The sequence below is a fragment of the Bos grunniens genome, chromosome 29, assembly GCF_055505025.1.
Source record: "Bos grunniens cultivar Pamir isolate PY7600 chromosome 29, Bosgru_T2T1.0, whole genome shotgun sequence".
NCBI lineage: Eukaryota > Metazoa > Chordata > Mammalia > Artiodactyla > Bovidae > Bos > Bos grunniens.
Window position 1 is genome coordinate 33,908,856 of NC_141193.1, and position 23,121 is coordinate 33,931,976.

Below are 23,121 nucleotides of genomic sequence, written 5' to 3' on the forward strand. Positions count from 1 at the left end.
ACAGGGAGGCCTGGCGTGCTGCGATTCATGGGGTCACAAAGAGTCGGACACGACTGAGTGACTGGACTGAACTGAACTGTCCATAAATCTGTTCTCTGTATCTGTGTTTTCACTGCTGTTCTGCGAATAAGTTCATCAGTACCATCTTTCTAGATTCTATATATATTTGTTAATGTATGATATTTATTTTTTCTCTTTCTGACTTACTTCATTCTGTATAATAGGCTCTAGGTCCATCCACCTCTTTAGAATTAACTCAGATGTGTTCTGTTTTATGGCTGAGTAGTATTCCATTGTATATATGTACCCCAGCTTCTTTATCCATTCATCTGTCGATGGACATCTAGATTGCTTCCATGTCTTAGCTATTGTAAATAGTGCTGCAATGAACATTGGGGAATATGTGTTTTTCAGTTTTGGTTTCTTCAGGGTATATGCCTAGAAGTGGTATTGCTGTGTCCTATGGTGGTTTTATACCTAGATTTTTAAGGAATCTCCCTACTGCCTTCCATAGTGGCTGTATCCATTTAAATTCCCACCAGCAGTGCAATAGGGCTCCTTTTTCTCCTCCACACCCTCTCCAGCACTTATTGTTTGTGGATTTCTTGATAATGGCCATTCTGACCGGTGTATCTCATTGTAGTTTTGATTTGCATTTCTTTAATAATGAGTGATGTTGAGCATCTCTTCATCTGTTTATTAGACATCCATATGTCTTTGGAGAAATGTCTATTTAAGTCTTTTGCCCACTTTTTGATTGGGTTGTTTGTTTTTGTGGTATTGAATTGTATGAGCTCCTTGTATATTTTGGAAATTAATCCTTTGTCACTTGCTTCATTTGCTATTATTTTCTCCCATTCTGAGGGTTGTCTTTTCACCTTATTTATAGTTACATTTGGTGTGCAAAAACTTTTAAGTTTAATTAGGTCCCACTTACTTATTTTTGTTTTTATTTCCATTTTTCTAGGAGGCGGGTCTTAAAGGATCTTGCTACGATTTATATTATACAGTGTTCCGCCTGTGTTTTCTTCTAAGAATTTTATAGATTCTGGTCTTACATTTAGGTCTTTAATCCATATCAAGTTTATCTTTGTTTGGTGTTAGAAGTGTTCTAATTTCATTCTTGTACACATAGTTCTCCAATTCTTCCAGCACCATTTATTGAAGAGCTCTTTTTCCCATTGTATATTCTTGCCTCCTTTGTTAAAGATAAGGTGTCCGTAGGTGCATGGCTTTATTGCTGGGCTTTCTGTTTTGTTCCACTGGTGTATACTTCTGTTTTTGTATCAGTACCATACTGTCTTGATGACTGTAGCTTTGCAGTATAGTCTAAAATCAGGTAAGTTGATTCCTCCCAGCTCCATTCTTTTTCCTCAAGATTTCTTTGGCTCTTTGGGGTCTTTTGTGTTTCCATATGAATTGTGAAACTTTTTGTTCTAGCTCTGTGAAAAATGCCTTTGGTAGTTTGATAGGGATTGCATTGAATCTGTAGATTGCTTTTGGTAGTACAGTCATTTTCACAATATTGATTCTTCCCACCCAGAAACATGGAATATATCCCTCCGTCTGTTTATGTCATCTTTTATTTCTTTCATCAGTGTCTTAAAGTTTTCTGCATACAGCTCTTTTGTTTCCTTAGGTAGGTTTATTTCTAGGTATTTCATTCTTTTTGTTGCAGTGGTAAATTGCACTGATTCCTTAATTTCTCTTTCTGATTTTTCATTGTTAGTATACGGGAATGCAAGTGATTTCTGTGTATTGATTTTGTATCCTGTGACTTTACTAAATTCACTGATTAGTTCTAGTAGGTTTCTGATAGTATCTTTATGGTTTTCTATGTACAGTATCATGTCATCTGCAAACAGTGAGAGTTTTACTTCTTCCTTTCCAGTCTGGATTCCTTTTATTTCTTTCTCTTCTCTGATTATTGTAGCTAGGACTTCCAAAACTATGTTGAATAATAGTGGTGAGAGGGTACCCTTGTCTTGTTTCTGATCTTAGAGGGAATGCTTTCAGTTTTTCACCTTTGAGAATGTTTGCTGTGGGTTTGTTGTATATGGCCTTTATTGTGTTAAGGTAGGTTCCTTCTATGCCCATTTTTTGAAGAGTTTTTTTAAATCATAAATGGGTGATGAATTTTATTGAAAGCTTTTTCTTCATCTATTGGGATAGTCATATAGTTTTATCTTTCAGTTTGTTAATATGGTGTATCAGATTGATTGATTCGTGTGTATTGAAGAATCCTTGCAATCCAACTTGATCATGGTGTATGAGCTTTTTAATGTGTTGTTGAATTGTTTGCTAGAATTGCAGTTTTTGCATCTATGTTCATTAGTGATATTGGCCTGTAATTTTCTTTTTTTGTAATATCTTTGTCTGGTTTTGGTATCAGGGTGATTGTGGCCTCATAGAATGAGTTTGAAAGTGTTCCTTCCTCTGCAATTTTTTGGAAGAGTTTCAGAAGGATAATAGACATTAACTCTTCTCTAAATGTTTCATAGAATTCACCTGTGAAGCCATCTAGCACTAGGGTTTTGTTTTTTGGAAGATTTTTGATCACAGTTTTAATTTCAGTGCTTGTAATTGGCTTGTTCATAATTTCTGTTTCTTCTTGGTTCAGTCTTGGAAGGTTGAACTTTTCAAAGAATCTGTCCATTTCCTTTAGGTTGTCCATTTTATTAGCATACACCTGTTCATAATAGTCTCTTATGATCTTTTGTAGTTCTGCGTTGTTGTAACCTCTTCTTTTTCATTCCTAATTTTGTTGATTTGATTTTTCTCCCTTTTTTTTCCTTGATGAATCTGGCTAATGGTTTGTCAATTTTATCTTCTCAAAGAACCAGCTTTTAGTTTTATTAACCTTTTCTATTGTTTCCTTATTTTTCAGTTATTTCTGCTCTGATCTTCATGATTTATTTCCTTCTAACTTTGCAGGTTTTTTGTTCTTCCTTTTCCAGCTGCTTTAGGTGTAGAGTTAGGTTGTCCATTCAGTGTTTTTCTTGTTTGTTGAAGTAGAATTGTATTGCTATAAGCTTCTCTCTTAGAAGAACTGCTTTTGCTGCATCCAATAGATTTTGTGTTGTTGTGTTTTCATTGTCATTTGTTTCTAGGAATCTTTTGATTTCCCTTATTTCTTCAGTAACCTCTTTGTTACTTATACATTTATTATTTACTCTCTATGTGTTTGTGTTTTTTTGCAGTTTTTTCCCCTGTAATTGATATCTAGTCTCATACCCTTGTGGTCAGAGAAGATGCTTGATACAATTTTAACTTTCTTTATTTTACTGAGGCTTGATTTGTGACCCAAGATTTTCTGTGTTACTTTGAGGTTCTGACTTGTGTGTTTTCTTTTCACCTTGTAAGACTCCTTTGAGCCTTTCTGTATGACAGGTCTGCTGCTGCTGCTGCTGCTAAGTCACTTCAGTCGTGTCCGACTCTGTGCGACCCCAGAGGTGGAAGCCCACCAGATTGCCCGTCCCTGGGATTCTCCAGGCAAGAACACTGGAGTGGGTTGCCATTTCCTTCTGCAATGCGTGAAAGTGAAAAGTGAAAGGGAAGTCACTCAGTCATGCCTGAGTCTTCACGACCATGAATTCCTTCAGCTTTTGTTTATCTGGAAATGTCTTGATTTTTCCTCACTTTTGAAGAACAATTTTGCCAGATTTAGGATTTTTGGTTGACAGTTTTTTTTGTCCTTTGAGCATTTTGAATATATCTGTCCACCTTCTTATGGCCTCCAAAGTTTCTGATCAGAAAATCTACTGATAATCTTATGAAGGATCCTGGTATGTGATGATTTGCTTCTCAGTTGCTGCCTTCAAGATTTTGCTGTTTGTCTTTTGAAAGTTTGATTATAATCAGTCTCACTGTGGGTCTCTTTGAATTCTTCCAATGGATTCTGTTGAACTTGGATGTTTACATTTTTGTCTTCATCAAATTTGAGGAGTTTTCAATCATTATTTGTTTCAGATGTTCTTTCTGCCCTTTTTTCATTCTCTCCTCCTCCTTCTGGGCCTCCCACAGTATATTGGTCCTTCTGATGGTGTCCCATGGACCTCTTAGGTTCTGTTCACTCTTCTTCAGTCTTTTTTCTTTCTGTTCCTCAGCCTTGATAAAATTCCATTGTCCTGTGTTGAAGGTCACTGAGTTGTTGTTCTGCCTGCTTAAACCTGAAAATTTACCTCTATTAAGTTTTAAAGTTCATTTATTGTACTTTTCTGCTCTAGAATTTCTTTTTTTGTTTCTCTTTTAGTTTTTCTCTTTATTGATATTTCGATTTTGCCCACAAATCATTTTCTTGACTTTCTCCATTCTTCTTTTAGTTATCACCTTGAAGACCATTGCTTTAAAGCCTTTGTCTCATACATCTGCTGTTAAGTCTTTTTCAGGGACAGATTTTGTTGAATTTTTTTTTTTTTTTCCCTCTGAGTGGGCTATACTTTTCTGTTTCTTTGTATGCCTTATGATTGTGGAGCTTTGGACATTTGTTAATATGGGAACTCTGGAAATCAGATTCTCCTTCTTCCCCTGGGTTTTGTTTTCTTTTGTTTGTTTCATTTTTGGTTGCACTGGGTCTTCATTGCAGCATGCGGGCACAGCAGTTGGGCTGTGTAGGCTTAGTTGCCCCATAGCATGTGGGATCTTACTCCCCCAACCAGGGATTGAACTCGAGTTCTCTGCACTAGAAGACACATTCTTAACCATGGGACCACCAGGGAAGTCCCTGCTTTTGTTTTTTATTGTTATAGTCTGTCTCTGTGCCGCAGGGCAGCCTGAAGTATAAATTTAATGTCTTCTTATGTCTTTTCTGAGGCTTTCAGATGGGCATGTGCAGTCATTTTCTAGTTTTTCCCACATGTGCAGTTGTCTTTTAATGCCCTAGTCACTAACGTTTAGCTCCTCAAAAGGGAAAAACGAAAAATGAAGCGGTGAAGTAGGAAAGTGGGAGTGGGGAGAGTGCTGGCCTTCTAAGTCTCCTGGAAGTCATAATTTAGCTTGAGGTGGAAGGATTTGTAACAGTGGTGGAACCTGTAACAGTGATGGCTGCCCACGTCTCTGTCTGCATCTGTGTGATCAGGAGCAGCAGCTGGAGCAGGAGTCCTTAATACTGGGGGATGGAGTCCTTTTTACCCACCGCAGCTCCTGCAAGATGTGTGAAAAACACTCCAGGAGCATGTGCACAGCCGTACTCCTTCTGTGCAGAGAACTGAAACTGACTCCAGCTCACCCTGGAAGTTTTCACCTGGAAGTTGCAAGCCTTTAACACACTTCAGAGTTCCCCAAATAGTTACATTAGACAGATTCTGCCAGTACAGTTATTGTCGAGGTGGGGAGACAGTTTCCTAATACATCCTACTCTGCCATCTTCCCAGAATCCTCTTTCTTCTTTAGAGTAGGTTTGGTTCCTCAGATGATAAAGAATCTGCCCACAATGCAGGAGACCCAGGTTTGATCCCTGGGTCAGGAAGATCCCCTGGAAAATGGTATGGCTACCCACTCCAGTATTCTTGCCTGGAGAATTCTGTGGACAGAGGAGCCTGGCAGGCTACAGTCCATGGGGTTGCAAAGAGTCAGACATGACTTAGGTTTACAGAAAATTGACTCTTAGGTTTACAGAAAATTGAGAGGAAGATTGATTTTCCATGCCCTGTGTTCTCACAGTTGCATTGCCTCCTCTGTTATCAACATCACTAACCAGACTGGTACTTTTTCTTTTCCCGCTGAGGAGAAACCTGCACAAAGACAAACTGTAATCACCCAGAGTCCATAATTAACATTATGTTCACTCTGTATTGTACATTCAGTTGGTTTGGAAAAATGTATAATGACACCTATCATTATGGTATCATATAGCGTGTTTTTAAAATTTATATTGGAGTGTAGTTGATTTACAGTGTTGTGTTAGTTTCAGGTGTACATCAGAGTGATTTAGTTACAAATATATATCCATTCCAGAGAAGGCAATGGCACCCCATTCCAGTACTCTTGCCCAGAAAATCCCATGGACGGAGGAGTCTGGTGGGCTGCACTCCATGGGATCTCTAAGAGTTGGACATGACTGAGCAACCTCACTTTCACTTTTCACTTTCATGCATTGGAGAAGGAGATGGCAACCCACTCCAGTGTTCTTGCCTGGAGAATCCCAGGGACGGGGGAGCCTGGTGGGCTGCTGTCTATGGAGTCGCACAGAGTCCGACATGACTGAAGTGACTTAGCGCAGCAGCAGCATATATCCATTCTTGTTAAGATTTTTTTTTTTCATATAGGTTATTATAGAATATTGTTGAGTTCCTTGTGTGATACAAGAGGACCTTGGTGGTTATCTGTTTTATGTATAGTGGTAGTATATACTAGTCTCCAATTCCTAATTTATCCCCCCACCTTTCCCCTTTGGTAAACATAAATTTGTTTTTTATGTCTGTGAGTCTGTTTCTGTTGTGTAAATAAATTCGTTCGTGTCATCTTTTTTTAGATTTGACATAGAAGTGCTGTCATAGGATATTTGTCTCTCTATCTCATGTACTTTACTAAGTATAATAACCTCTGGGTCCATCCATATTGCTGAAAATGGCATTATTCCATCATTTTTTATGGCTGAATAATATTCCATTGAGTATATTTACCATTCTTTATCCATTCATCTGTTTATGGACGTTTAGATTGCTTCCATGGCTTTTTTTTTTTTTTAATTAATTAATTTATTTTAATCGGAGGGTAATTACTTTACAGTATTGTAGTGGTTTTTGCCATCCATTGACATGAATCAGCCATGGGTGTACATGTGTCCCCCATCCTGAACCCACGTCCCACCTCCCTCCCCACCCCATCCCTCAGGGTCATCCCAGTACACCAGCTTTCAGTGCCCTGATTCATGCATCGAACGTGGACTGCTGATCTGTTTCACATACAGTAATATACATGTTTCAGTGCTATTCTCTCAGATCATCCCACCCTCGCGCCTTCTCCCACAGAGTCCAAAAGTCTGTTCTTTATATCTGTGTTTCTTTTGCTGTCTTGCATAGAGGGTCATTGTTACCATCTTTCTAAATTCCGTATGTAGGGAAGTTCCGGGCAGAGGTCCAAGTGCCAGCGAGTCCTGTTAGGTGCGCGTGGAAACTAGGGTCATGGCTGCGCCCGGTCCAGCGCTCTGCCTTTTCGACGTGGACGGGACCCTGACGGCCCCGCGGCAGATTTTGTTGCCATGGGCACAGATTTTGTGATGACGCTCATTCTGACCTCCCCTTTGCATGAATCAGTCACTGAACAGCAGCCATTCAAACTTGGGACTGGTTCCAAGTGGCCTCACTGTCTTCAAGTTCTGTCTCTACCCTGCTTGGTTCAGGCCAGATGGTAGCAGTGAAAATTACCAAAGACATGGATTGCTTTCTGCAAAAACTGAGGCAGAAGATCAAAATTGGTGTCGTCGGCGGGTCGGACTTTGAGAAAGTACAGGAGCAGCTGGGAGATGACGTTATTAAAAAATATGATTACGTGTTTCCAGAAAATGGCTTGGTAGCATACAGAGATGGGAAACTCTTGTGTAAACAGAATATTCAAGGTCACCTGGGTGAAGCCCTAATCCAGGATTTAATCAACTACTGTCTGAGCTACATCGCGAAAATCAAGCTCCCGAAGAAGAGGGGCACTTTCATAGAGTTCCGTAACGGGATGCTGAACGTGTCGCCGATCGGAAGAAGCTGCAGCCAGGAAGAACGCATTGAGTTCTACGAGCTCGATCGGAAAGAAAACATAAGACAAAAGTTCGTGGAGGATCTGCGAAAAGAGTTTGCTGGGAAAGGCCTCACGTTTTCCATAAGAGGCCAGATCAGCTTCGATGTCTTCCCCGATGGCTGGGACAAGAGGTACTGCCTGGGACACGTGGAGAAGGACGGCTATAAGACCATCTATTTCTTCGGCGACAAAACCATGCCAGGCGGGAATGACCACGAGATCTTCACAGACCCCAGGACGGTGGGCTACACGGTGGCGGCGCCGGAGGACACGCGCAGGATCTGCGAGGAGCTCTTCTGCTGACTGGCCTGCACCCCATGGGAGGGGTTGCTCCCTGTGGGAGGGCTCCCCCCAGCCCACCCTGCAGTCCTCGCTACCATCCCCGCTCGGCAGGGGAATCGCCCTCCGTTTTCAGGGCCAGAGAAAAAGGCTTGTCAAGAACGGTTCCCAGGACTGCCTCCAGCAGAGAGTTACATCCCCACCCGAGTCTCCGACCACCCCCACTCTACCCGATACGTGCAGTCACAGTGGCCCCAGGGGTTTTGTTTTTAAACTTCCCCATCATTCCAGAACAGTCCAGAGAGAATGAAATGAGTGAGCCTGGACCCTCCCTCTTCATGGGTCTTGTGGAAAATATAACAGATGTTCATGTTGGGACCCCCTGCATCAGCACTGGAAGGGGGCTCTCTTGATGAGAAAGGACAGGACGTTTATGATGAGGCTGACCCCAGCACAGACAGTTAAGACATTTCCAGAAATGAAGCCCATGAATGTCTGCGCTGGCCCAGTGACCACTGACCCCTGGGACTTTGCATGTCACTCGCTGAGGACTCGGGGTAGCTCCATATCCACTACACATTGAAGAGCCCATTGGTTCCGGAGACATGGACGGTGGAACCAACAGCCCTGCCGAGAACTGGCCCGCAGGCCGCCTGAGATGCTGCTCTGAGCCCCAGCCCCGCGAGTGCCAAGGCCTTCACACTTCACTCCTCAGGGATCAGGGAAGGGCCTGAGCTGCTAACAGATCTGGAGCCCGGTCTTTGAATAATAAGCCCGCCCCCTCCCTCACTCCCTCACCCAGACTTTGACCCCAGGGCTGGAGCAGCTCTGTCAGGCCTCTAACCCTGTCTCCCCTCTCTCCTGCCTCCTGCAAGTTCCTGTGTGGCTGGAAGGACAGCAGCTCTGGCCCTCACCCAGAGCATGGACATGAGCTTTCCAAGAAAACGGTTCACACATCATTTTTCAGCTTTGGTCCCTCCAGACCGGGGTGGGGTCAGTCCAGGCGTGACCTCTGCTGGGGACTCTCAGACCTGAACCTGAATCTGGGGGTGGGGGAACTGGAGAGGGGTGTTTTGGCACCCCACTAGTTGGTCCCCACCAGGTGCCTTCATCACAGAGGAACCTGGTTCCCCCCTAGCCTCCCCTGAGCCCAGCTTGTCTTAGCCTGGAAGAGAAAAGCAGCACCAGTTTGGAGGTCAGCCCCAACCGGCCCCGCCCGCAGTCACGTGCTAGGGTGACCGTTCTCAGTGGTCCCCAGGACTCAGCAGTCCTGGGGCATCTTTCCTGGCTGGATTTTAAATGATACTGCAATGATCTTTCAAAATGAAAAGTAGCAAATTAAAGTGATTTTATTGGTAAAAAAATAAAAATAAAAATAAAAATAAATTCCGTATGTATGCATTAACATACTGTATTGGTATTTTTCTTTCTGACTTACTTCATTCTGTATAGTAGGCTCCAGTTTCATCCACCTAAAAAATTAGGGTTAGGGTTAGGGTGGATTATAGTAGGCTCCAGTTTCATCACCTTCACTCAAATGCGTTCTTTTTAATCTCAATTCAGTTTAGTCGCTCAGTCGGACTCACTCAGTCGTGTCCGACTCTTTGTGACCCCATGGACTGCAGCATGCCAGGCTTCCCTGTCCATCACCAACTCCTGGACTTTACTCAAACTCATGTACATTGAGTTGGTGATGCCATCCAACCATCTTATCCTCTGTCATCCCCTTCTCCTCCTGCCTTCAATCTTTCCCAGCATCAGGGTCTTTTCCAATGAGTCGGTTCTTCGCATCAGGTGGCCAAAGTATTGGCATTTCAGCTTCAGCATCAGTCCTTCCATTGAATATTCAGGGCTGATTTCCCTTTGGATGGACTGGTTGCATCTCCTTGCAGTCCAAGGGACTCTCAAGAGTCTTCTACAATACCACAGTTCAAAAGCATCAATTCTTCTACACTCAGCTTTCTTTATAGTCCAACTCTTATATCCATACATGACCACTGGAAAAAACATAGCTTTGACTAGATGGACCACTCCTCCTGTGCAGTGACTGCTTATTCTAGGTATTTTATTCTTTTTGATGCAATAATAAATAGAATTGCTTATTGATTTCTCTTTCTGATCCTTCATTGTTAGTGTATAGAAATGCAACCAATTTCTGTGCATCAATTTTGTAACCTGAAACTTTACCAAGTTCATTGTTGAGTTCTAGTAGTTTTCTGGTACATGTAAGATATTAAGAAGATGTGGCAAGAACACACAGGAGAACTGTATAAAAAAGAGCTTCATGACACAGATAATCATGATGGTATTATCACTCACCTAGAGCCAGACATCCTGGAATGTGAAGTCAAGTGGGCTTTAGAAAGTATCAGTAGGAACAAAGCTAGTGGAGGTGATGGAATTCCAGCTGAGCTATTTTAAATCTTGAAAGATGATGCTGTGAAAGTGCTGCACTCAATATGCCAGCAAATTTGGAAAACTCAGCAGTGGCCACAGGACTGGAAAAGGTCAGTTTTCATTCCAATCCCAAAGAAAGGCAATGCTAAAGAATGCTCAAACTACCGCACAGTTGCACTCATCTCACACGCTAGTAAAGTAATGCTCAAAATTCTCCAAGCCAGGCTTCAGCAATATGTGAACCGTGAACTTCCAGATGTTCAAGCTGGTTTTAGAAAAGGCAGAGGAACCAGAGATCAAATTGCCAGCATCCGCTGGATCATGGAAAAAGCAAGAGAGTTCCAGAAAAACATCAATTTCTGCTTTATTGACTATGCCAAAGCCTTTGACTGTGTGGATCACAATAAACTGTGGAAAATTCTGAAAGAGATGGGAATACCAGACCACCTGACCTGCCTCTTGAGAAACCTATATGCAGGTCAGGAAGCAACAGTTAGAACTGAACATGGAACAACAGACTGATTCCAAATAGGAAAAGGAGTACATCAAGGCTGTATAGTGTCACCCTGCTTATTTAACTTATATGCAGAGTACATCATGAGAAACACTGGACTGGAAGAAGCACAAGCTGGAATAAAGATTGCCGGGAGAAGTATCAATAACATCAGATATGCAGATGACACCACCCTTATGGCAGAAAGTGAAGAACTCAAAAGCCTCTTGATGAAAGTGAAAGTGGAGAGTGAAAAAGTTGGCTTAAAGCTCAACATTCAGAACACGAAGATCATGGCATCTGGTCCCATCACTTCATGGGAAATAGATGGGGAAACAGTGGAAACAGTGTCAGACTTTATTTTTTGGGGCTCCAAAATCACTGCAGATGGTGATTGCAGCCATGAAACTAAAAGACGCTTACTCCTTGGAAGGAAAGTTATGACCAACCTAGATAGCATATTCAAAAGCAGAGATATTACTTTGCCAACAAAGGTGTGTCTAGTTAAGGCTATTGTTTTTCCAGTGGTCATGTATGGATGTCAGAGTTGGACTGTGAAGAAGGCTGAGTGCCAAAGAATTGATGCTTTTGAACTGTGGTGTTGGAGAAGACTCTTGAAAGTCCCTTGGACTGCAAGGAGATCCAGCCAGTCCATCCTAAAGCAGATCAGTCCTGGGTGTTCATTGGAAGGAATGATGCTGAAGCTGAAACTCCAGTACTTTGGCCACTGCATGCAAAGAGTTGACTCATTGGAAAAGACCCTGATGCTGGGAGGGACTGGGGGCAGGAGGAGAAGGGGACAACAGCGGATGAGATGGCTGGATGGCATCACCGATTCGATGGACGTGAGTTTGAGTGAACTCCGGGAGTTGGTGATGGACAGGAAGGCCTGGCGTGCTGTGATTCATGGGGTCACAAAGAGTCAGACATGACTGAGTGACTGAACTGAACTGAACTAATGTATGGTATCTGCAGACAGTGACAGTTTAACTTCTTCTTTTCCAATTGGATTCAGCTTTTTACCATGGAGTATGATGCTAGCTGTGGGTTTGTCATATATTGACTTTATAATGTTGGAGTACATACCCTCAATGCTTACTTTCTGGAGAGTTTTTTTTAATCATAAATTGGTGCTGAATTTTGGCAAAAGCCATTTCTTCATCTATTGAGACGATCATATGGTTTTTATTCTTCAGTTTATTGATATCATGTATCACATTGATTGGTTTGTGGATGTTAAAAAAAAAATCCTTGCATCCCTGGGATGAATCCCAGTTGATTAAGGTGTATGATCTTTTTAACGTATTCTTGGATATGGATCGCTAGTATATTGCTAAGAATTTTTGCATCTATATTCATCAGTGATCTTGGCCTGTAATTTTCTTTTTTTGTGATATCTTTTTCTTGTTTTGTTATGAAGGTGATGGTGGCCTTGTAAATTGAGTTGCAAAGTTTTCCTTCCTCTGCAACTTTTTGGAACAGTTTCAGAAGGATAGGTGTTAACTCTTCTCTAAATGTTTGATAAAATTCGCCTGTGAAGCCAACAGGTCCTAGACTTTTCTTTGTTGGGAAGTTTTTAATCATGGTTTCAATTTCAGTGCTTGTGATTGGTCTGTTTATATTTTCTATTTCTCCATGGTTCAGTCTAGGGAGACTATGCCTTTCTGAGAATTTGTCTATTTCTTCCAGGTTGTCCATTTTATTGGCATACAGTTGTTCATAGTAGTCTCTTAATATTTCTTGATATTTCTGTGGAGTCAGTTATAACTTTCCTTTTTTCATTTCTAATTTGACTGATTTGAGTCCTCTCCTTTTTTTTTGTTGATGAGTCTGGCTAAAGGTTTATCAATTTTGTTTATCTTTTCAAAGAACAAGCTTTTAGTTTCATTGATCTTTGCAGTTGTTTTTTTTGTGTGTCTATTTTATTTATTTCTGCTTTGATCTTTATGATTTCTTTCCTTCTACCAACTTTAGGTTTTGTTTGTTCTTCTCTAGTTGTTTTAGGTGTGAGGTTAGGTTGTTCATTTGAGACCTTTCTTGATTCTTTAGGTAAGACTGTATTGTTATCAGCCTGCATCTTAGAACTGCTTTTGCTGCATCCTGTAAGGTTTGGACCATTGTGCTTTTGTTTTTGTTTATCTCTAGGTATATTGTAAATTTCTCCCTTGATTTCTTCAGTGATCCAATGGTTGTTTAGTAGCATGTTGTTTAATCACCACATGTTTGTGTTTCTTAGAGTTTTTTTCCTATAGTTTATTTCTAATCTCATAGCGTTGTGATCAGAAAACATGCTTTACATGATTTTGATTTTCTTAAATTTACCACAGCTAGTCTTGTGTCCCAGTATGTAGTCAATCCTGGGGAATGTTCTGTGTGCACTTGAGAAAAATGTGTGGTCTGCTGCTTTTGCATGGAATGCTCTAAAAATATTGATTAAGTCCAACTCGTCTAACGTGTCATTGAAGGCCTGCATTTCCTTATTGATTTTTTTGTGTGGATGATCTGTCCTTTGACGAAAGTGGAGTATTAAAGTCCCCCATGATTATTGTGTTACTGTCAATCTCTCCCTTTATGTTTGTTAGTATTTGCTTTACATGTTGAGGTGCTTCTATGTTGGGTGCGTATATAATTGTTAAATCTTTTTGGATTGAACCCTTGATCATTATGTAGTGTCTCTGTCTCCTATAACACTTTCATTTAAAGTCTATTTTGTCTGATACGAATATTGCTACTCCAGCTTTCTTATGATTTCCATTTGCATGAAATAACTTTTCCCATCCCCTTACTTTCAGGGTATAAGTGATGGTAGGTATGAAGTGGGTCTCTTGTTGTTGTTCAATCACTCAGTCATGTCCGACTCTTTGCGACCGTGTGGACTATAGCACGCCAGGTTTCCCTGTTCTTAACCATTTCCCAGAGTCCTCTCAAACTTATGTCCATTGACTCAGTGATGCCATCCAACCATCTCATTTTCTGTCACCCCCTTCTCCTCCTGCCCTCAATCTTTTCCAACATCAGGGTCTTTTCCAGTCAGTTGGCTTTTGGTATCAGATGGCCAAAGTATTGGAGCTTCAGCTTCAGCATCAGTCCTTCCAGTGAATATTCAGGTTTGATTTCTTTTAGGATTGACTGGATTGATCTCCTTGCTATCCAAGGGACTCTCCAGCACCACAGTTCGAAGGCATCAATTCTTCAGCGCTCAGCCTTTTTTATTGTCCATCTCTCACATCCATATGTGACTACTGGAAAAACCATAGCTTTGACTAGATGGACTTTAGTTGGCAAAATAATGTCTCTGCTTTTTAATATGCTGTCTGGGTTTGCCATAGCTTTTGTTTCAAGGAGCAAGTGTCTTTTAATTTCATGGCAGCAGTTGCCATCTGCAGTGATTTTGGAGCCCACAAAAATAAAATCTGTCACTGTTTCCATTGTTTCTCCATCTGTTTGCCATGAAGTGATGACACATGACACAACAATGCCATGACCATTGTTTTTTGAATGTTGAGTTTTCAGCTAACTTTTTCACCTTCATCAAGAGGCTCTTTAGTTTCTCTTCACTTTCTGCCATAAGGGTGGTGTCAGCTGCATATCTGAGGTTATTTATTGATATTACTTCCTGTAAAATTGATTCCAGCTTGTGCTTCATTCAGCCTGGCGTTTGGATGATGTACTCTGCATATAAGTTAAATAAGCAGGGTGACAATATATAGCCTTGACATACTCCTATTGCCATTTTGAACTAGTCCTTTGTTCCATGTCCAGTTCTAATTGTTGCTTCTTAACCTGCATACAGGTTTTGCATGAGGCAGGTAAGGTGGTCTGGTATTCCCATCTCTCTAAGAATTTTCCACAGTGTGTTGTGATCTACACAGTCAAAGGCTTTACCATAGGCAGTGAAGCAGAAATAGATGTTTTTCTGGAACTCTCTTGCTTTTTCTATGATCCAGCAGAGGTTGATGTTGGCAGTTTGATCTCTGGTTCCTGTGCCTTTTTAAAATCCAGATTGTACATCTAGAAGTTCTCAGTTCACATACCTTTGAAGCTTAGCTTGAAGGATTGTGAGTATTACTTTACTAGCATGTGAAATTAGTGCAAATGTGAAGTAGTTTGAACATTCTTTGGCATTGCCCTTTTTTGAGATTGGAATGAAAACTGACACTTTCAAGTCCTGTGGCTGCTGCTGGGGGCAGTTTAGTTGATAAGTCGTGTCCAACTCTTGCAACCCCATGGACTGTAGCCTGCTATGCTCTTCTGTCCATGGGATTCTCCAGGCAAGAATACTGGAGTGGGTTGCCATTTCCTTCTCCAGGGGATCTTCCTGACCCAGGCATTGAACCCGGGTCTCCTGCACTGCAGGCACAGTCTTTACCAACTGAACTATGAGGGAAGCCCAACCAAATTTGCTGGTATATTGAGTGCAGTACTTTCACAGCATCATCTTTCACTATTTGAAATAGCTCAACTGGAATTCCATCACTTCCACTAACTTTGTTCATAGTAATGCTTCCTAAGGTCCACTTGACTTCACACTCCAGGATATCTGGCTGTAGGTGAGTGATCACATCATTGTGGTTATCCAGTTCATCATGGTCTTTTTTGTACACTTCTTCTGTGTATTTTTGCCACCTCTTCTTAATCTCTTCTGCTTCTGTTAGGTCCATACCGTTTCTGTCCTTTACTGTGCCCATCTTTGCAGGAGATGTTGCCTTGGTATCTCTAACTTTTCTTGAAGAGATCTCTAGTCTTTCCTGTTCTATTGCTTTCCCCTCTTTCTTTGCATTGTTCTCTAAAAAGGCTTTCTTATCTCTCCTTACTATTCTCTGGAACTCTGCATTCAGATGGATATATCTTTCCTTTTCTCATTTGCCTTTAGCTTCCCTTCTTTTCTCAGCTATTTGTAAGGCCTCCTCAGACAACCATTTTGCCTTTCTTTTTCTTGGGGATGGTTTCTTGTGTAGAAAGCATATATTGGTCTTGTTTTTGTATCCACCCAGCCAGTCTATGTCTTTTGGTTGGTACATTTAATCCATTTACCTTTAAGGTAATTACTGGTATATATGATCCTATTACCATTTTGTTCATTGTTTTAGGTTTATTTTTTATAGATCTTTACCTTCTGTTGTGTTTCTTGCCTAGAGAAGTTCCTTTATCATTTTTTGCAAAACTGGTTTAGTGGTGCTGAATTCTCTTAATTTTTGCTTGTCTGGAAAGCTTTTGGTTTCTCCTTAAAATCTGAATGAGAGTCTTGCTGGATATTCTTGGTTTTCGGTTCTTCCCTTTCATCATTTTGAATATTTTGTGGCATTCCCTTCTGGCTTGCAGAGTTTCCGTTGAGAAATTGGCTGATAACATTATGGGTTTTCCCTTATGTGTTGTCTTTTTTCCCTTTTTTTTTTAATAGTTTGTCTTTAATTTTTGTCAGTTTGATTATGTGTCTTGGTGTGTTCCTTATGGGGTTTATCCTGCCTGGAACTCTCTGTTCTAACTGGACATGGTTGACTGTTTCCTTTTCCATGTTTGGGAGGTTTTCAGCTATTATCTCTTCAAATGTTTTCTTGGTTCCTTTGTCTCTCTCTTCTCCTTCTATGACCCCTATAATGTGAATATTGGTGCATTTAATGTTCTCCCAGAGGTCTTTTAGTTCAGTTCAGTCGCTCAGTTGGGTCCAATTCTTTGTGACCCCATGGACTACAGCATGCCAGGCTTCTCTGTCCATCACCAACTCCTAAGTGATGTTAAGGTGATGTTAAAGGTCTGTTAGGCAGTCTTCATTTCTTTTCATTGTTTTTTCTGTATTCTGCTTTGCAGCATTGATTTCCACTATTCTCCCAGGTCACTTATCCATTCTTCTGCCTTAGTTATCCTGCTATTGATTCCTTCTAGTGTATTGCTCATCTCTGTTTGTTTGTTCTTTGTTCTTTTTCTAGGTCCTTGGTAAACATTTCTTAATTCTGCTCAATCTTTGCCTTCATTCTTTTCCTGAGATCCTGAATCATCTTCACTATCATTATTCTGAATTCTTTTTCTGGGAGGTTGCCTATCTCTACTTCATTTAGTTGTTTTTCTAGGGATTTATCTTGTTTATTCATCTGGGAAATAATCCTATTTCTTTTCATTTGAGGTAGCTTTCTGTGATTGTGGTTTTAGGTCTGGAGGCTGATGGGATTGCAGTTCTTATTTCTTTTGCCTGCCCTCTGGTGGATGAGGATAAGAGGCTTGTGCAAGCTTCCTGATAGGATGGACTGGCTGTGGGGAAAACTGGGATTTGCTCTGGTGGGCAGGGTAGTGCTCAGTAAAATCTGAATCCAATTGTCTGCTGATGGGTGGGGTTGTGCTCCCTTCCTATTAGTTCTTTGGCCTGAGGCGACCCAGTCCTGAAGTCTATATGCTTCTATGTTGGTGCTGCTAAGTCTCTTCAGTCGAGTCCGACTCTGTGCGACCCCATAGATGGCAGCCCACCAAGCTTCCCCGTCCCTGGGATTCTCCAGGCAAGAACACTGGAGTGGGTTGCCATTTCCTTCTCCAATGCATGAAAGTGAAAAGTGAAAGTGAAGTCACTCAGTCGTGTCCGACTCTTCGTGACCCCATGGAGTGCAGCCCACCAGGCTCCTCCGTCCATGGGGTCTTCCAGGCAAGAGTACTGGAGTGGGGTGCCATTGCCTTAGTAAGGCTGAAGAAAATAAGGTCTGTCACTGTTTCCATTGTTTCCCTGCCTGTTTGCCATGAAGTGATGCGACTGGATGTCATGATCTTAGTTTTTTGAATGTTGAGTTTTAAGCCAACTTTTTTACTCTCCTCTTTTACCTTCATCAAGAGGCTCTTTAGTTCCTTTTCATTTTCTATCATAAGCATGGTGTCATCTGCATATCTGAGGTTATTGATGTTTCTCCTGGCAACCTTGATTCCAGCTTGTGCTTCATCCAGCCTGGCATTTTGCATGATGTACTCTGCATATAAGTTAAATAAGCAGGTGACAGCTCTGGGAGATGGTGAAGGACATGGAAGCCTGGTGTGCTGCAGTCCTTGGAGTCACAAAGAGTTGGACATGACTGAGTGATTGAACAACAACAAAAGTAGGGCTATTGATGACCTCCAAGAGGACTTATGTGGAGACACATCTCCTAGGACTGCTGCTGCTGGTGCCCCCATCCCCATGACAGACCACCATTGACCCACACCTCTGCAGGAGACCCTCAGACACTCAGAGGCAGGTCTCGCTCAGTGTCCTGTGGGGTCACTGCTCCTTTCCCCTGGGTCCTGTTGAGCACAAGATTTTGTTTGTGCCCTCCAGGACTCTCTGTTTTCTCTAGTCCTGTGGAAGCTCTGTAATCAAATCCTGCTGGCCTTCCAGATCAGATTCCCTGTGTATTCCCAGTCCCTTGGCTGGATCTTCAGGCTTGGAAACCTAATTTGAGGCCTAGAATCTTCACAACAGTGCGAGAACTTCTTGGTATTATTGTTCAACAGTTTGTGAGTTGCCCTCCTGGCAGCTATAGAGTTTGATTTTATTGTAATTGTGCCCCTCTGACTGTCTTGTTGTGGCTTCTCCTTAGTTCTTGGATGTAGGGTATCTTTTTTTAGTGGGTTCCAGTGTCTTCCTGTCAATGGTGGTTTAACAGCTAGTTGCAATTTTTGTGCTCTGGTAGGAGAAGATGGGAGAAGGCAATGGCAACCCACTCTAGTACTCTTGCCTGGAAAATCCCATTGACAGAGGAGCCTGGTAGGCTGCAGTCCATGGGGTTGCTGAGAGTCGGACACGACTGAGCAACTTTACTTTCACTTTTCGCTTTTCATGCATTGGGGAAGGAAATGGCAACCCACTCCAGTGTTCTTGCCTAGAGAATCCCAGGGAGGGTGGAGCCTGGTGGGCTGCCGTCCATGGGGTTGCACAGGGTCGGACATGACTGAAGCGCCTTAGCAGCAGCAGGAGAAGATGAGCACACATCCTTGTACTCTGCCATCTTGCACCAATCCTTTCATTGTAGTTTTGATTTGCATTTCTCTAATAATTAGTGATGTTGAACATCTTTTCATGTGCCTCTTGGCCACCTGTATGTCTTTGTGGAGAAATGTCTGTTTGGGCCTTCTGCCCATTTTTTGATTGGGTGGTTTGCTTTGATGATATTAAGCCTTATGAGCTCTTTGTAAATTTTGTAGAACCATCCCTTGTCAGTCACATCATTTGCAAATATTTTCTCCCAATCTGTGGTTTATCTTTTCATTTTATTTATAGTTTCTTTTGCTATGCAAAACCCTTTTAGTTTAAGTAGGTTCAATTTGTTTATACATTCTTTTTCATCTTCTTTTCCATTATGGTTTATCACAGGATATTGAATATAGTTCCTGTACTATACAGTAGGACCGTATTTATCCATTACATATGTAACAGTTTCCATCTGCTAAACTCAAGAACTCGATCCATTCTTCTTCCACCAATGTCCCTCTTGGCAGTCACCAGTCTATTCTCTCTGTCTGTGATTCTTTCTATTTCATATATAAGTTCATTTGTGTTATATTTTAGATTCCACTTAAAAGTGGTATCTTATGATACTTGTTTTTCTCTTTCTGACTTATTTCACTTAGTATGATAATCTCTAGTTACATCCCTGTTGCTGCAAATGGCATCATTTCGTTCTCTTTATGGCTGATTAGTGTATTCCATTGTATATATGTACCACATTTTCTTATTCCATTCATTTGTTGATGGACATTTATGTTATTTCCATGTCCTGGCTATTGTGAATGTTGTTGCTATGCACTTAGGAGTACATATATCTTTTTGAATTATAGTTTTGTCTGTACAGATGCCCAGGATTGCAATTGCTGAATCATATAGTAATTCTATTTTAACTTTTCTGAGGAACCTCCATACTGTTTTCCACAGGGGCTGCAGCAACCTACATTCCCACCAACAGGGTAGGAGGATTCCCTTTTCTCCACACTCTCCGGCATTTGTTATATGAAGGCTTTTAAAAGAAAAGTGATTAATTATTTATTTTTGGCTGTGCTGGGTCTTCGTTGCTATGCATGGGCTTTCTCCGGTTGCGTCGAGTGGGGGCTTTTCATTGCGGTGTCTTCTTCTGTGGCAGAGCACTGGCTGTTGGGTACCTAGGTTTCAGTAGTTTCAGCCCTTGGGGTCGGGCTCTGTAGTTGTGGCATGCGGCCTCTAGCGTGTGTGGGCTTCAATAGTTGTGGCATGTGGGCTTAGTTGCTCTATGGTATGTGGAATGTTCCCAGAGCAGGATTTGAACCCGTGTCCTTTGCATCAGCAGGCAAATTCTTAACCGCTGGACCATCAGGGAAGTCCCTGTACACTTTTTTAATGATGGACATTCTGACTGGCACGTGGTGGTACCTCATTTGGTTTGTGTTTCTCTAATAATTAGTGATACTGAGCATCTGTTTTACTGAAAGTTTTCACTTTCGTCTCAGGTTCAAAGAATTTGTTAACAAAATAAGCTATTTGTTTTATACAAATAATACAAATATTTATTAGAGAATTATCTAGCTTACTTTCAGTATACTAACATTAAAAGAAAAGAGAAATAGAAACAGCAGAGGATACATCACCAAATTGGATTTTGACCAACATCTAGACTCAAACAGTGCTGGGAAGTCCTGTGTCACAGCACATATGGAGTCCCAGCTGGGGAAAGGTCCCAAGTAGCGTGTCCACTCCATGGGTGAGACTTAAAAAATTGCAGTTTGCAGTTCACGCTTGAAATCCTTGGATGCAAACTGATGTCATCATCAATCTGCATAAAAGTAGAAGAGCTGTCAAGGTGACTAGAAGAAAGGCCAGCCAGGAGAAACAGGACCAGACATTGGACCATGGTGTTAGTGTTTCTCTAAGTATGAGAAGATTGAAGAATTTGGGCTCATAAAAGATAAAAAACATTACCTGAAAACATCTGACTATCTGAAGGCCTGTTTTTTCCCTTTTTCCTGGAGCACAGAGTGAGCGCCTGCTTCCTGATACCCACCCTGAATTCTTTTCAGGGAATGTTGAAGGTCAGCAGTGTAGTGGCCGTGATTTAATCTTTGCAGAGGCAGTCTGCTAGTGCCAGTTTCCAGTTAGCAGGGCCCTTCACAGCCACAGAAATGACTATGCTTTGGGAGCATTTCATGGCCATTGTGTCCCATGGTGCTAGAAAGGCTCGTTCCCAGGTCTAGACAGGATTTCATTGATAGGCCACTCAGTGTGCTGTCATTGGACTAGGCCCCATGAATACCAAAAAGTCTCCAGACCATACCTATCTTATTAGCCTTTTGAACCAGGAAAATATTCTCTCTTGTTGCTTCTTCCCATATCTGGAGTTACATTATTAAACCCATTGATTTGGTAGGGAACTAAATACATCCTTTTATCAGTAGCTCAGTCATATACTTGGTAATGTGAGAGACAACAATTTTCTGGAACAAGTGACATAGAACATAATATAGCTAGCCGTTATTACTAAGGTCACAAGTAAGAATTTAAGCCAGGAACTATCATTAGGTATATCCCCAGGTCATCTGACTTAGGTAAATAACTTACTGTTATTCTTAGTGTTAACTTAATGTTAATCTCCTGGTTGTAGATCGTGGAGCATCTGATCTTTATCCAAAGATTGACTACTGATATAAGAAACAAACTTAAAGTGTCCTTTTAACAACTTAATTAAATTTTAAACACTATAACAACAAGGAACTATATCTGAGAAATGAGTAACAAAACTGGAATTTAATGTTCTTTGAAACGTAAACATTTTTCATTGTTAAGGGTTTTAACCCTGCAGCCAGGGAAGGCTTTGTCCCATCAAATAAAAATGAAGTTTGTCAGGGAGTAGAGAATAGCTAAGTGGATGTTTTGGGTTTCCCATAGCCCCTGACTGTTTGATTTACAGCTATTGCTTACCCATTTTAAACTCCCCAATTTAATTGCACTCATCTCACATGCTAGCAAAGTAATACTCAAAATTCTCCAAGCCAGGCTTCAACAGTACGTGAACCATGAACTTCCAGATGTTCAAGCTGGATTTAGAAAAGCAGAGGAACCAGAGATCAAGTTGTCAACATCCATTGAATCATTGAAAAAGTAAGAGAGTTCCAGAAAAACATTTACTTCTGCTTTATTGACTATGCCAAAGCCTTTGACTGTGTTCAGTTCAGTTCAGTCGCTCAATTGTGTCCTACTCTTTGCAACCCCATGAACCGCAGCACTATGTGGATCACAACAAACTGTGGAAAATTCTTAAAGAGATGGGAATACCAGACCACCTGACCTGCTTCCTGAGAAATCTGTATGCAGGTCAAGAAGCAACAGTTAGAACTGGAAATGGAACAACAGACTGGTTCCAAATTGGGAAAGGAAAACGTCAAGGCTGTATATTGTCACCCTACTTGTCTACCTCATATGCAGAGTACATCATGAGAAATGCTGGGCTGGATGAAGCACAAGCTGGAATCAAGATTGCCAAGAGAAATATCAATAACCTCAGATATGCAGATGACACCACCCTTATGGCAGAAAGTGAAGAAGAACTAAAGAGCCTCTTGATGAAATTGAAAGAGGAGAGTGAAGAAGTTGGCTTAAAATTCAACATTCAGAAAACTAAGATCGCGGCATCCAGTCCCATCACTTCATGGCAAATAGATGGGGAAATAATGGAAACAGTGTCAGACTTTATTTTTGGGGACTCCAAAATCACTGCAGATGGTGACTGCAGCCATGAAGTTAAAAGACGCTTGCTCCTTGGAAGAAAGCTATGACCAACCTAGACAACATATGAAAAAGCAGAGACATTACTTTGCCAACAAAGGTGTGTCTAGTCAAGGCTGTGGTTTTTCCAGTAGTCATGTATGGATGTGAGAGTTGGACCATAAAGAAAGCTGAGTGCTGAAGAATCAATGCTTTTGAACTATGGTGTTGGAGAAGACTCTTGAGAGTCCCTTGGACTGCAAGGAGATCCAACCAGTCCATCCTAAAGGAAATCAGTCCTGAATATTCATTGGAAGGACTGATGTTGACTGAAACTCCAATACCTGTGGCCACCTGATGTGAAGAACTGACTCATTGGATGAGATGGTTGGATAGCATCCCTGACTCAATGGGCATGAGTTTAAGGAAGCTCTGGGAGTTGATGATTGACAGGGAAGTCTGGTGTGTTGCAGTCCAAGGGGTCACAAAGAGTCAGACATGACTGAGCCAGTGAACTGAACTGAATTTAGGAGTAGACTAT

The 23,121-nt window shown here is 41.4% G+C and overlaps 2 protein-coding genes across 2 annotated transcripts in view; both read left to right on the plus strand.

The window, feature by feature from the left end:
* Nucleotides 1-23,121, plus strand: part of USP35 (ubiquitin specific peptidase 35) — a 64,080-nt gene that overhangs the window by 23,612 nt on the left and 17,347 nt on the right. The gene's annotated exons all lie outside the window — the stretch shown is intronic.
* LOC147342498 (phosphomannomutase 2-like) lies at nt 7,110-8,182 on the plus strand. The gene is made up of 2 exons (XM_086385807.1): nt 7,110-7,189; nt 7,359-8,182. The coding sequence occupies exons 1-2, from the start codon at nt 7,125-7,127 to the stop codon at nt 8,032-8,034; spliced, it is 741 nt and encodes a 246-aa protein (XP_086241933.1). The 5' UTR covers nt 7,110-7,124; the 3' UTR covers nt 8,035-8,182.

Coding starts and splice junctions, on each gene's coding strand:
- LOC147342498 (XM_086385807.1), top strand. CDS start 7,125: ATGGCTGCGCCCGGTCCAGCGCTCTGCCTTTTCGACGTGGACGGGACC. Junction 7,190..7,358: donor ACCCTGACGGCCCCGCGGCA/GATTTTGTTGCC, acceptor GATGGTAGCAGT/GAAAATTACCAAAGACATGG.